The sequence below is a fragment of the Carlito syrichta genome, unplaced genomic scaffold, assembly GCF_000164805.1.
Source record: "Carlito syrichta isolate Samal-C Ts95f unplaced genomic scaffold, Tarsius_syrichta-2.0.1 Scaffold314067, whole genome shotgun sequence".
Taxonomy (NCBI): Eukaryota; Metazoa; Chordata; class Mammalia; order Primates; family Tarsiidae; genus Carlito; species Carlito syrichta.
Window position 1 is genome coordinate 173,611 of NW_007258163.1, and position 14,564 is coordinate 188,174.

A 14,564-nucleotide genomic window follows, 5' to 3' on the forward strand; every position below is an offset into this window, starting at 1 on the left:
TCCAAGTATCTGGGACTACAGGAGAGTTCCACCACACCCGGATGAGTTTACTTTTTTTCTACAGGTCTTGCTGTGTTGCCTAGGCAGGTCTTGAACTCGGGGACAAGCAATCCTCTCCCCTCAGCCTTTCAAAGTGCTGGGATTACAAGTGTTAGCCACTGCATCTGGCCTGTTTTAATTTTTTTAGAGATAAAAGTCATTTACAACAGAAGCTTTAACACTCTATCCAATTACCTAGTGGATTACTGTATATATGACCTTGGTATACTTTCTTCACTTTGGAGACCATTGACTTCAAACACAGGTTTGGGATTTATATAGTCATTTTTAGGTTTTACTTTTATCTGAATGTAGGTAAATGATGGCACGAAGAGAGGATATCTCCTTTGGTCTCTTGTCACTGCCATTTAGTTGTACATAATCATATACTGCCTTCTACTATCATTTTCTCTGTCTCTTACATATCTCTCCTGTTAGACTTAAGCTCTTGGAGGATAGACTCCCATGCCTTCTGTGCCCCTAGCATAATTGTACATATAAATACACAGTAATTAATTGCTAAATAAATACATGCTTTTAAATGTGGATATTCTTTCTATTAAAATGTGTAATCTTCCTTGACTTTATACATGAAAAATGAAGCTGATATTCTTTCTTTCTTTTTCTTTTTCTTTTTGAGTTTGAGTCTGTCTCCTATCCTGGAGTGCAGTGGCATGTTCATAGCTACCGCGGACTTGACCTGCTGGGCTCAGGCAGTCCTTCCACCTCAGCCTTCCAAGTAGCTGGAACTATAGGTGCATTCCACCATGCCTGGCTGAGTCGTTGATTTATTGTAGGGATGAGGTCTTGCCAAGTTGCCCAAGCTGGTCTCGAACCCCTGGGATCAGGCAGCCCTCTTGCTTCAGCCTTCCAAAATGCTAGGATTGCAGGTGTGAGCAACTGTGCCCAGCCAGAAGCTGATGTTTTTAATGCCTTAAGGCGTTATAAGAAGCAACAAATTTGTTTCTGTAGAATGAGTCAATTTTCTGTGATGAAAAATCTGTATGTGAACAAAAGGTTAATCTTCCTATCATACAAATAGAAACAGATAAACAAAGTCCACTAGAAAAACAAGTAGACAATGAAAACAGTCCACAGAAAAAAGAATGTGAAGAGCCAGTATACACAACAACAAAAAACAAAACACTCAGACTCATTAGCAGCTAGGGGAGTGCAGATGAAAAACATGACGCTATTTGTAGCCGTCAGATTGGCAAGATTGTGAAAAGATTGATATTATCTAGTTCTGGGAAGGTGTGTAGGAATAAAAAAATTCTTACATATCTTGCAGTTGGAACTGTGATTTGGGGAGGGTTTTTGGTCAGTATCTATTTATGTTTAAAATGCACATATTTTTTGACCCAACAGTCCTACTTTGGAGAATCGACCCTATAGAACTTGAATGTACAGGTGTCAATTGTAGGATTTGTAGAATTAAAAGGCTGTAATCAACCTGCATCTCTAACAATAGGGGAATGGTTAAATGAATTATGCTAGATCTATACAGTGGAATAATATTCAATGATTACTGACCTGTAGGCCTGTATTTGATACATTGCTAGGTGAGAAAAGAAGTTAAGAGAAGTGCATATAAGTGATCTCATTCTTGGTTAAATAAATATAAAAAGAAAATGATGCAAAACTATATGTATGTATATAATAATTTTATGTTAAAATATATATACATAATGAGGAAGGATGTACCAAGCTATTGTCATGGTTGTCTGTGGAGGCACATTGTTGGAGGAGAAAGATTCCAGGTTGATAATCCTTTATTCACCTCTGTATTGCTGGGTCTTTAAAATTAATATGTATCATTTAAAATTTTTCAAATTCTTGTTAAAAAATTTATGTAAAAAATAGACTAATTTCTCTGTCACTCTCAGCTGTACTTTTTGTTATATCTGTTATTTACTGACATCCTAGAAATTCTGAATATAGTTCAACTCTTTCTCTCAACACTTTGTCTTCCTCCAGTTTAATATAATTACTATGATATCATGAAAGATCCTAATGTTCTTATTTACATTTTAATGTAACTACCTATTTGTTTATTTTTAGCTGTGTGTGATGCTGAGTGTGTGTGTGTTGGGGGTGGTTGATTTCAGTTAAATCAGAACTTAACCTATTCAAAAGAGCAGGTAGATTGAAGAAGAAAAAAACACCAGAACTCAAAAACCACTGAACCAGTAGCTAATTTGCCTTTTTCCACTCCACTTTGCCCCAGCCTGAACTTGAGCCCTGGAAGGAAGTATTGGTGCAGACAGAGAAGACTCAGTAGAAGCCATGTAGTTCAGGCTCAGGGATTAAGAAAGGGGTCTCCTGGCAGCACAGGGACCAGAAACTCCTAGGGAGAACTTTGTTCTCTCGGCAGAGGTACTGTGATCCCAAGAGAGTAGTTTTTAGAAGTGACACTAAAAATGGTCTGTAAAACAGCAAATCAATACATTGAACTTCTTCAAAATTTGAAAACTATACTCTGAAAGAGACTTTTAAGAAATAGAAAGGTAAGCTACAGACCAGGAAACAATATCTGCAAATCACATATCTGACAAAGGACTTGAATGTGGAATATATAATATAAAGAACTCTCAAATTTTAACAGCATGAAAGCAAACAGCCTGATTTAAAAATGGGCAAAAAACTTGAACAGACACTTCTCCAAAAAAGATATACAAATGGCATACACATAAAAAGATGCTCAACCTCATTAGCCATTAGGGATATGCAGATTAAGACCATGGTGAGCTACTTCTGTACCTCTGTTAGACTAACAATACCAAGTGTCGGTGAGGATGCACAGCAGTTGGAACTCTCATATGTTGTTTGTGGCAATGCAAGGTGGTACAGCCACTCTGGGAAATAGTTTAGCGATTTCTTATCCATTTAAATATACCTGCCATATGGCCAAGCAATCTCATTCTTAGAGAAGTGAAAGCATTTTAAGTATTTTATGGTTTTGATGCTATAAGATTTTTAAAAGATTCCTTAGAATTTTCTATGTATATGATCATGTTGTTTGCAAACAAAGATCATTTTACTTTTTAAAAATCTGTATGTATTTAAATTCCTTTTCTTACTCTATTGTGCTGTCTGGGACTTCAGTAGTGCTGATTAAAAGTGGTGATCATGGACATCTTTGTTTTTTATCCAGTCTTAGAGTAAAAGCAGTCAAGTCTTTTACCATTTAGTGTGATGATAGCTGTATGTAGATTTATTATAATGTTCCTTTTCTGAGTTGGAGTCTTGCTCTGTTGCCCAAACTGGAGTGCAGCAGCACGCTCATGGCCACCACAGTCTTGACCTGCTGGGCTGAGGTGATCCTTCTGCCTCAGCCTTCCAAGTAGCTGGCACTACAGACTCATGGCACAACACCTGGCTAATTTTTTTTGTGATTTATTGTAGAGATGAGGTCTCACCAATTGCCCAGGCTGGTCTCGAATGCCCGGACTCAGGCATTCCTCTTGCTTCAGCCTCCCAAAGTGCTGGAATTACAGGCTGAGCCACTGGGTCCGGCCTTTATAATGTTATCAGATTGAGGAGGTTTCCTTCTTTTTCCTGTGTTGAGAGTTTTTAATCATTATTGGTTGTTGAATTTTGTCAAATTCTTTATTTTACTGTGCTGAGTATTTTTTTAATTTATTCTGTTAATATGGTGAATTGCAGTGATTTAAATTGGCATGTTTAAGTTTGGTTGTAGTGTGTGTTCTCTTATTTATTACTGAATTTACTTTGCTCATATTTTGTTCAGGATTTTTTGCATCTATATTCATGAGGGATGCTGGGTTTATAGATTTCTTTACTTGTAATATGTTTGTTGGTTTGGTATGGAGTAATACTGCCTCATAAAATGAGCTAGGAAGCATTTCCTTTCTGTTTTCTGAAGGAGTTGGTAATATTTCTTCCTTAAATATTTGACAGACTTTATCAGTTAAGTTATATGTGCCTAGAACTTTTTTATGGGAATGTTTGGAATTATGAATCCAATTTCATTAATAGATATAATGTCAGCTATTTCTTTTTAAATCTGTTTTGACAATGGTTGTCTTTAGAGGCATTTGTACATTTCATTTAAGTTGCTAATTCATTGACATAAGTTGTTCAAAATATTCTCCTTTTCGGTGTTTGTGGGATCTTGTAATGATATCTCTTTTTAAAACATGATATTTGTCTTTGATAACTTCTCATTTTTCTTGACCAATTTGATTAGAGGTTTATTTTACTGATTTATTCTTTCCAAAGAACCAGCTTTTGGTGTAGATGATTTTCTGTATTTTTCTATTTTATAGTTCATGGATTTCTTCTTTTTTTATTATTTTCTTCATCTTATCCATTTAGAGTTTAATTTTCTTCCTCTAGATTCTTAAGGTGAAAGCTTGGATAATTTATTATAGATTCTTTTTGTTTGTTTTTTTTTCTGATATAAGCATTTAAAGCTGTAAACCTCCAAACACTGCTTAGGTCGCATCCTACGCATTTTGATATGCTTTCATTTTCATTCTGTTCAGAATATTTTCTGTTCTTTCTCTGTTTTTTTCTTGACCTGTAGGTTATTTACAAGTGTGTTGTTTAATTCCCAAACATGTGAGAATTTTCCATGTACTCCTTTGTTATGGTTATCTAGTTTAATTCTTTTATGGTCCTAGAACAAGCTCTGTGATTTCAGTTTACTTAAATGTGTTGGGATTTGTTTTATGACCCATTATATGGTCTGTCTTGGTAAATGTTTATGTGCACTTGAAAAGAATATTCTGCTATTATTGGGTGGAGTTTTATATAAATGTCTGTTGAATAAGTTGGTGAATAATGTTCTCTAAGTCTTGTCTATCCTTATGATTCTTAACCTTTCTTCTGTATGATTTTTCTGTTTACTTGTTCTGTCAGTTACTAAGAGAAGTGTTGAAATCTCCAATTATGATTGTGAATCTATTTTTAGTTCCGCTGGTTTTTGCTTCATGAATTTTAAAGCTCCTTTTGGGTACATAGCACATTTAATATTGTTATGTTTTCTTAAGGAATCAGATTCTTTAATATTATGAAATGTGTCTTTTTATCCCTAGTAATATATTTCTTGTGCTAATGTCTACTTTGTCTTACATTAATATAACCACTACACTTTTTAATGCCCAATGTTTTTGCATGGCATATTCTTTTCCATTCTTTTACTTTTAAACCACGTATGTTTTTGCATTTAAAGTAGGTTTCTTGGAGACATATAGTTGGATTTTTCTGTTGTTGTTTTTTTGTTTTTACGTCCAATCTAACAATCTGCGTCTTTCAATTGGAATTTTAAAGACCATTTGCATTTGACATAATTATTACTATGGCTGGGGTAAATATATCATCTTGTATTTTTAAAATTTTTTCTCTATTCTTTGTTCATTTTTAAGATCTTTTCTTGCCCTTTTTATATTAATCAAATATTTAGAATATTTCATCTTTGCAATAGGCTTATTACTCATACTTCTTTGTTTTATTTATTTTGAGGCTGATTTTGGGTTAACATTATGCACCTTTAATTTATCACAGCCTGTCTTCAGACACTATTATAGCATCTCTACAGCAGTGTACCTCCATTTTCCTACTATCATTGAGAAATTTTTAAAAATGAGAAAAAGTCTGTTGTGTTTACACACACATTTACCCACATACTTCTAGCATTCTTTATTCCTTTGTTTTGATCCAGCTTTCCATCTGGTATTACTTTTCCTTAATCTTTGTCATTGTGGGGGAGGGATAGGTCTGCTGGCAATTTTCTCAGCTTTTGTTTGTCTGAAAAAGTTGTTAGTTCGCTTCTATTTTTGAAGAATATTTGTGTTGTTTTTTCCAGGTTTACTTTTTTTTCTTTCAGCTCTTTAAAACTGTTGTACTGTTGTCTTCAAGCTTGCATTGTTTCTGATGAGAATTCTGAGTGTATTCTTGTCTTTGCTTCTTTGAACAAAATATTTCTTTTTTTCTTCAGGCTAGTTTTAAGATTTTTTCTTTGTCATTGGTTTTTAGTGATTTGATTAGGTTATGTTTTGGTCTAGGATTTCAGGGTTTATCCTACTTGGGATTCACTGAGCTTCCAGTTGTTGCAGGTTTATAATTTTCACCAAATTTAAACGGTTTTTGACTATTCTTCAATTATTAAAAAAAGAATTTCTTCCTTCTCTTCTGGAACTCAAATTACATACTGTCTTTTTCTCTTTGTGCTTCATTTTGGATACTTTTCATTGTTGTGTCTTCAAATTCAGTAGTCTTTTTCTTCTGTTCTGTCTAATCTGCTATTAATTTCATCTGGTGTAATTTTGTATTTCAGAGATTGTTTTTTATCTGTAGATTTTTTTTTTTTTTTTTTGAGTTGGAGTCTCACTCTGTTGCCCAGACTGGAGTGCAGTGGCTGCTCTCGGCCACCACAGCCTCGCCTGCTGGGCTCTGGCGATCCTTCTACCTGAGTCTTCCGAGTAGCCAGAATTACAGGCATGCGCTACCACGCCCGGCTGATTTTTTGATTTATTGTAGCGATGAGGTCTCGCTGCCCAGGCGGGTCTTGAACCCACGGGCTCAGGCAATCCACTCACCTCAGCCTCCCAAAGGCGCGGGATTACAGGCTGAGCCACCGAGCCCGGCGTATCTGTAGATGTTTTAACCAGATCATCTGTCATATCTTCAATTTCTCTGCTCATTTTATTTGTGTGTTCCTTTAACTATTCGTACATATATTAATTGTTTTAATGTCTTTTTTTTTGCTAATTCTGTCATCTTTATCAAAGTCTTTTTTTTCTTCTTCTTTTTATAGGCCACTTTTTTCTTGCTTGGCATGTCTTGATTTGACGGTGGACTTTGTGAATGCATGTTGATGAGTATCTGGTATTTGTTCCCTTTCTTTAAAGAGTGTTGGATAGTGTTTTGGCAGGCAATAAAGTTAATGCAGCACCATCTGTGTCCTTTGAAGTCTGGTTTTAAATTTTCCTAAAGTGGTTCTGAGGTAACTTTTATTACTAAGGTTTGACCTTCTGATATCTCCCCTGAATAACCCAGGGGGATCATCAAAGACTCTCCACTGTAGCTTGTCAGAGTTAGACATCTTCCTCCTAGTGTAAACTCTGGTAATGTTCACTTTACTAATCCCAAGTCAATTTTTGCCTAGTCTTGTGGAGTTTCACTCCATACATGCTTGTCCTAGTACTCCAGCAAAGACTCAGAGGATCTGTGCAGAGTTTTGGAGCCCTTTTTCTGCTTAGCTCATTTCTCTCTTGAAATGCGCCCCAGCTTCTAGCCATCCTCTCTGATCTCACGTTTCTGTCTCCTCAATCTGGCAAGGCTGCTGGGCTCTGAAAAGTGTTTTCCTCTCAGTGCCCACAGTTCTGAAATTGCCAGGATGCTGATGGGGCTCCCCTTTTTTTTCCCATCACAGTCCCATTTTTCCTATTGTCCAAAGTCAGCTTATTCCATATATTTTGTCCAGTTTTCTAGTTTGTTTTTTTTATAGCAAGATTAAGAGGTTAAGTCCAATCCTTGTTATTTCCTCTTGCACAGAAGTAAAAGGTGCTACTTCATTTTATAGCTGGCATTTAGCCAGCAGAGAATATTCAGAAGTGTAAGGGCTACCATTCAAGAAGAAAAAGACAAATCCAGTAAAACAAAAGTATACAAATTGCTTAAACATGTACTTTATAAAAAGAAGAACTCTCAATGACCAACAAACATGAAAAATATGTCATTTAATTAGTAATTATAGGGAATTACAAATTAGAACCACTACAGAGTATGTTTACACATTCATCAGATTGGCAAAAGTTACAGAATTTGATGATACCAAGTGTTAGTAAGGATTAGAGCAGCAGAAGTTCTCATCCCTGCTGGGGAAAGTTTAATTGGTGCAACCATTTTGAGGACAAGTTAAGCTTATCTTAAATATCAACAATCCCATTTCTAGATATATGTTCTGAGGACTCTTTGCATATATATGCTCAGAGACATGTATAAGAAGGATCGCCGGAGCCCAGCAGGTCAAGGCTGCGGTGGCCGGAAGCGGCCACTGCACTCCAGTCTGGGCAACAGAGTGAGACTCCAACTCAAAAATATTTTTTATAATAGCCCAAACTGGGAACAGTCCAAATAATTTATCTATTTTACAGATGCAGTAAAATAGATAAATTATTTGTGGTACATTAATATATTTGAACATTAATACAGCAGTGAAAATGAATTTATTGTAACTTTTCACAACAACATACATGAATTTTATAAATGATGTGAAGCAAAACAAATGATAAAGAATTTATTCCATTTATATAAAAGTAAAAATGTAAAACTGAACTATACTTTTTAGGGTTGCATGTACAAGGGCTAAAACTATAAAGAAAAGCAAAAAATGATCATTGCTAAAGTCAGGAAACTTTTTTTAGTGTGGGAATGTGATAGAGCGTGGCACGTGTTGGGGCCAGTCTTCCGGGGTGGTGTCAGAGTTCTGTTTCTTGACAGAGGTGATGGTTTTTCATGGGAGTTCATTTTATGTTCTTTATACTTTACAAAATCCAAATTTGTACACGTTTTATATACTTCTCTATTTATGATATATCACAATATTTTAAGAGTTTAAAAACATGAGTCTCTCTTTTTTTTTTTTTGAGTTGGAATCTCACTCTGTCACCCAGGCTGGAGGGCAGTGGCATGCTCACGGCCATCACAGCCTCGACCTGCTGGGCTCAGGCAGCCCTTCTGCCTCAGCCTTCCAAGTAGCTGGAACTACAGGCATGCGCCACCATGCCCGGCTAATTTTTTTATTTATTGTAGAGATATGGTCTTGCCAAGTTGGCCGGGCTGGTCTGAATCTCAAATTTTTTATATGACTCTAAGGACAGTTTCAGAAAAGAAATTTTTAAAACATTTTATGGTGATGCTGTGGAATAACTAACAATCTCCCAAGGAGACTCTTTTGAAGATATAAGTTCTGGTATATTTGTTTTTTAAAAATCAATTTTTGAAATTGTAGATAGGTATCTTAATTTGTTTAATAATATTAATTCAGGTTATACTTTGAGGTGTTATTTCTTTAGAGAAAGCAATATAATATGTTTTATTAAAGTTGGATACTTTAACTTGAATCCCTTCCTGCTTAGAAATCGGAATAGTGGAGATTAATTATATTGGTTACTATGTAAATGAATGATCAGAAGTATCACTATGATTGTAGAGTATGTTTTTTTTTTATGTTTAAAATTTAGAACATAAGTAATATGTCCATTTGATATATTTGTGCTTTTAGGAAACTTTGAATAGCTTACATCTTTAGCTGGAAGAGTCCTTTCAAGTAAAACTAAGTCTTTGTTTTGGAGGGTTAAAGTGATTCAGTAAGCTTCATTTATGCTAAAGATTTTAACCCATGCCTACTGCCTGCTTGCCCAGGAAATACTTTTGCAAAGTTGTTGAAAAGTGTCACAGTTGCTGGTCTAAATTGATTGTCTGCTCTAGAGGCGATGATGAACCCAAAAGGCATGGTGATGAAAAGGAGAAACAAAATACATTCATAATCTACAGAATGAATAATCTTAAAGACTTTGTGGACTTCTCTTTTCTTTTTTAAAAATAATGTTAGAGAGTTCTGTACTGAATTTCTGCTAAGTTGGGGTGAGAATGCTCAATCAATTTGAATAACAAATTTAAGATAATACTTGTTTAAAGAGGAATTTTTTAGCTTTCCCTTTGCTGCTGCTTCTAATGGGTAGTTAGAATGTAACATTTGTTGACTTAGCTGATGGGTCTATCTTGACAGTCCTTTTTACCCTCACTGAACCCTGCAGTTACTTCTGTGTTGGTTATCTACACTGCATAGCAAATTATCATGCATTTAGTGGCTTAAAACAACACCTATTTATTAGTACCACACTCTAACCAATTGAGCTAGTCAGCCACCATGTAATACCTACCTATTATCTCGCGGTTTCTGTTTGTCAGGATTCCAGGCATTGCTTAGTTAGGTCCTCCGTACAGAGTCTCACAAACTCTGGGACCTCATTCAAGCATATGTAGGTATTGACAGAATTCACTTCTTTGCAGTTATGTGATCAAGGTCTCCATTTTCTTGCCAGCTGTCTGCCAGGGACTGCTTTCACTCCAAAAGTCTGCCCACAGTTCCTTGCCTCGTGGCCCTCTCACAAGCCCTCTCATATCTTGGCAGCTTAACTTTTCCAAGGCCAGCAGAAGAATCTCCTGCTCCTGTCACCTAAACTCAGAGTCTTATATAAGTCAGAGTCTTATATAACAACAGTCATGGGAGTCATTGTCTCATCACCACTGCCATATTCCATTGTTGGAAGGAAGTCACTACTTGTACTCTGGGGAAGGGGTTATATAAGAATTTGATTCATTGTGGGTGTATCCTTTGAGTGTGTCCACCACAGTCCTCCAAAGCAGAGGCCTGGTGACCTTCCTGCCATGTCAGTAGCTATGGTCCTCTACCCACTCTAAGTAACAAGCTCCATTTGTGCCTTTTCATTTTTTTTCTTCCATCTGAAATGAAGTCTTACATTTTGCCTTCTCAGGTGACCTTTGTTTTATGACAAAATATGTAATTTGGATTTTTCTATTATTAAGCATCTTTTCTAGCAAACAGAATTAAGATAAAATCTTCCCTAGGATACACTTCTAAGTCTCACAATATTCTAATTTATTATTACAGGTGTTATTGACAGTAGCAAATGCTTCATTTATAATTGAATATGACATTAATTCTCTTATATGCTTTGTCAAATTACTCTTCCTCTTCAGTGCAGGAATCACAGCCATGGCCTCCACCCTCCAGGATTTGGTCGATATGGCGTCTGTGCACATGAAAACAAAGAACTTGCCAAGGCAAGAGAAGCTCTTCCTCTTATAGAGGACTCTAGTAACTGTGACATTGTAAAAGCTACTCAGTAAGTCTTCCAAATGTTTGTTTTATCCTTATTATCTGTTGAGTGAATAATAATGTATGTGCAGCTCATGGTACTTCAGATGTTTACCTTCTTCACTTTGTAATGGTAGCTTGTTAACAACGGCACTACATATATTTGTCATGCCAACATCGGAGTACTTTGTATAGTGGTTACCTTCATTATTTTTGTACCAGGCTGTCCCATTAGATTGTGGGCAGCTTCTTAGCAAAGTATGTCCTCATTATTTTTTTTTTCCAGTCAGGCTTACTCTGTTGGTCAATTTAGTGGCACAATCATGGTTCACCACAGTCTCAACCTCCTGGACTAAGATAGTCCTCCCTCCTCAGCCTCCCGAGTAGCTGGGACAACAGGTGTGTACCACCACACCTGGCTGATTTTTTTTTTTTTTAATTTTTTGTAGAGATGAGGTCACGCTATATTTCCCAGGCTGGTCTCGAATTCCTGGGCTCAAGTGATCCTCCTGCCTTGGCCTATAAGATATAGTTCAGTTTCATCTCCTTCAGGAAGGGCTAATCATTCCTTCCTCTGCTAAATGCATATTAATGTCCATGTTTTAAAACTGAATTTATCCCATTCCATGTTTGCTTTTAGTGTTTCTCCCTTAGTGTGAGGTTATTGCATGGGCTTGGTTTGATTCAGGGATAAGATGTAGTCAGGAATTGGCACCATGTGTTCCTGGTACATGGTGGAGGATCAAATGAAACTTATTGAAAGGGGGACAATGTTAAATGTTAAAGTTTATTTAAGAAGATCAAGTTCAATTCTAAGTAGAGTAATCTGATCAGTAAGTAAGCCAGGTTTATTCTTGTTGTTTGGCTTTACCCTATGTTTTCTCTGTACATTATCTTGTTAATTATTCTGTTTATGTGTTGACTGAAAGACAGTTTGAATAAAGAAAAGACTTGGTAAAAGGAAAACATTTTGATATTTGAAATGACTGTGGTGGTATCAATTATGCCTTTTTTTTCTTATTTGAGATACGGGATTTTTGAACGATGTAAAGAGTTGGTCGAAGCTGGATATGATGTCAGACAACCAGACAAAGAAAATGTATCACTTCTTCATTGGGCTGCTATTAACAACAGGCTGGATCTTGTAAAGTAAATGGGATATATATGGTTAATTGTGTATTTATAATTCTAGACCTCTCCTTTATTTGTCTTTTTCTTCAAGTATGAGTATTGAACAATATGTACTCCTGTATAATAAATGAAGACCTGAAACTTTCTGCCATACACATTGGTTACTATAGAGTTGAAAAGTACCTTAAGAGACAATACAATCCTGGACCCTAGTTGGTCCAAAAAGGAAAATAAGAGATAAAACTGGAGGGTGTCATCATAAAGTTTAGAAAGTGAGAATGAACTTTTTTTTTAAAAGAAAAGCATAACAAATTTTTTTCCAAATAGAACAGGAAGTTTCATCTAGTTTAGAAGAAACATTGTAATATTTTATATTGTGATGCCAGGAAGAATAGATAGGTAGGGAGTTTGACCTTTTTTTTAAAAACTAAATTTGAAATACAATTTTATATAATGCATTGTATTATTTAAAATATTTGCCCAAGTGAAGATTATCTGTCTGATAAGAAAAAATTAGTGTTTTCTTTCTCAATATGAACTTAAGCTTCAAATCTCATTTTCATTTGTATTTGCTTTTAACAGGTTTTATATTTCAAAAGGTGCTGTTGTAGATCAGTTGGGTGGAGATTTAAATTCCACTCCTCTTCACTGGGCCATCCGGTAAGGTTTCTTTAAACACTGAAATGAAATAGTAGCCATCTGTGGCTAGTGGTCACCATATTGGAAGTCATAAGTTACATACAGTTTGAAGGGCTTTTTTCTTTTTTCCCCTCATTCCTTTAAAAAGCAATTACAACTGTAAAGAGTTTCCACAAAAGGTGTTTAATTTAGGGTTCTCTTATGATAGTCAAACTCAAATGTGTGTATCATGCTTTCTTTTTTTATAATGAGAATACATTTTTATATTTGGTGACATGAATAAAAGCAGTAGTTCAGTGAGCTGTAAACTCAATCAGTTCAATCTTATGACACATTCCTATATAGAACCATACGGTTGTAATTTTGTTTTAAAGAGGTGGATTTCTTCTCTGAAAGTATATCTCTATATCTTGTAGGGTCAAATAAGTCAACTCTTTTTGAAAGTTGTTGCAGATTTAACAAGACTTTTGGAATAGATCGACTTAGAGCATTTATTTTGTTTGGTCACTGTCCTCTTTTCTTTGATGTGTATTAGCCATGAGAAGCTGAAGTCAATAAGTCTTGTTACTTAACCACTTCTTTTATTTAAACGCCAGTCTCTGTGGTTGGTGGGGTTGACACGAACCTGAAACTGAAGTGAATAATTGTTCGTGTAAGGCAAGGAGTTGAATCCTTTCTTTATAGCTAAGAGTTTTGAAGAATCTAGGGATAATTCATCTCCTTTAAGTCACTGAGGTACAGTCCTTTGCATGAAAAGTGAACCATATTCAAGTATAAGAATATATAGTTCTTAATAATATTGAAGTATACCCACAGTTTATGAATGTTTTATTTCTGTATATTTGACTCATGATTATATTTTGTTTTTAAAATAGCAACAGTGAAGTCTAAGTGGTCTTAAAGTCTTCATTGTTAACCTGGTGTATAAAATTATTATACTCTTAGCAACTTAAGGTTTAAGGTAGATTGGGAAGTTACTAGGTTTATCACTTGTACCCAAGCATTATTGTCCATATGGCTCCAAATTTGGAGCATCTGAGTAAAAGACACTTGGACAATCTGTAGTACTTCAGAAATCTTACTGCTAGGAAATGTTTTTTTACATGTAATCAAAATTCCTCATGTCTTAGAGATATCAGTTTCTCCCTGAATATTTTTTCTTTTTCTGTGTAATTTTTCATCTTCTGTTTACAGACAAGGACATTTGCCGATGGTCATATTATTACTCCAGCATGGTGCAGACCCTTCTCTCATTGATGGAGAGGGATTCAGCAGCATCCACCTGGCAGTATTATTTCAACATATGCCTATTATAGCATATCTCATCTCAAAGGGACAGGTGTGTTTGGAAATGTGTCTTATACTCCAGCTAGTATATCTGAAGAGATTGGGAAGATTATTCGTAGTAGTCTGTTCACATTTTTAAAGTAGAAGGTAATAGATACCCAGATATTCATATATTAGTCTCAGTAGGTCTAGCTATTGAATACTTTTCTGACCTCATCGGAGAAAAAAGGACAGATCATTTAGCTCAGTAACATATAATAGATATTTCTAAAACTTGTAAACCTGTAATAGATTTTCTGATGAACCCAGTAATTTGCAGAAGTTTTCAAAAACATGACTTCAAAGCCTGTATTTTTCTTCTGATTGAATATAAAAATGGTAGTGAGATCACTAAATTAACCTGTCATTTGCTTTCATTATTTGAGCCCAAGTGGGAGGCCAATTTAAATGTTTTCTTCTTTTGTTTTCTAAAGTAATTCCATGAAAAATGACTTGTCTTGAGAAGCACAGGTTAAATTATATGTTATTGGCAGTGCAAGTTTTACTGTCAGTTGTGCTTGCCTGGAATACGTTTTCTGGTAGCAAAGTGGTTTGT

At 35.4% G+C, this 14,564-nt stretch overlaps 1 protein-coding gene across 2 annotated transcripts in view; it reads left to right on the forward strand.

Moving 5' to 3' along the window:
• Positions 1 to 14,564, forward strand: part of ZDHHC13 (zinc finger DHHC-type containing 13) — a 51,890-nt gene that overhangs the window by 7,846 nt on the left and 29,480 nt on the right. Inside the window, exons 2-5 of one of the 2 annotated variants that reach the window (XM_008070936.2) lie at positions 10,795 to 10,940; positions 11,939 to 12,061; positions 12,626 to 12,703; positions 13,877 to 14,021. In XM_008070936.2, coding sequence (XP_008069127.2) covers positions 10,795 to 10,940; positions 11,939 to 12,061; positions 12,626 to 12,703; positions 13,877 to 14,021 — 492 coding nt within the window. The remainder of the gene's footprint in view (positions 1 to 10,794; positions 10,941 to 11,938; positions 12,062 to 12,625; positions 12,704 to 13,876; positions 14,022 to 14,564) is intronic. The other variant, XM_021719007.1, reaches the window with a different exon arrangement.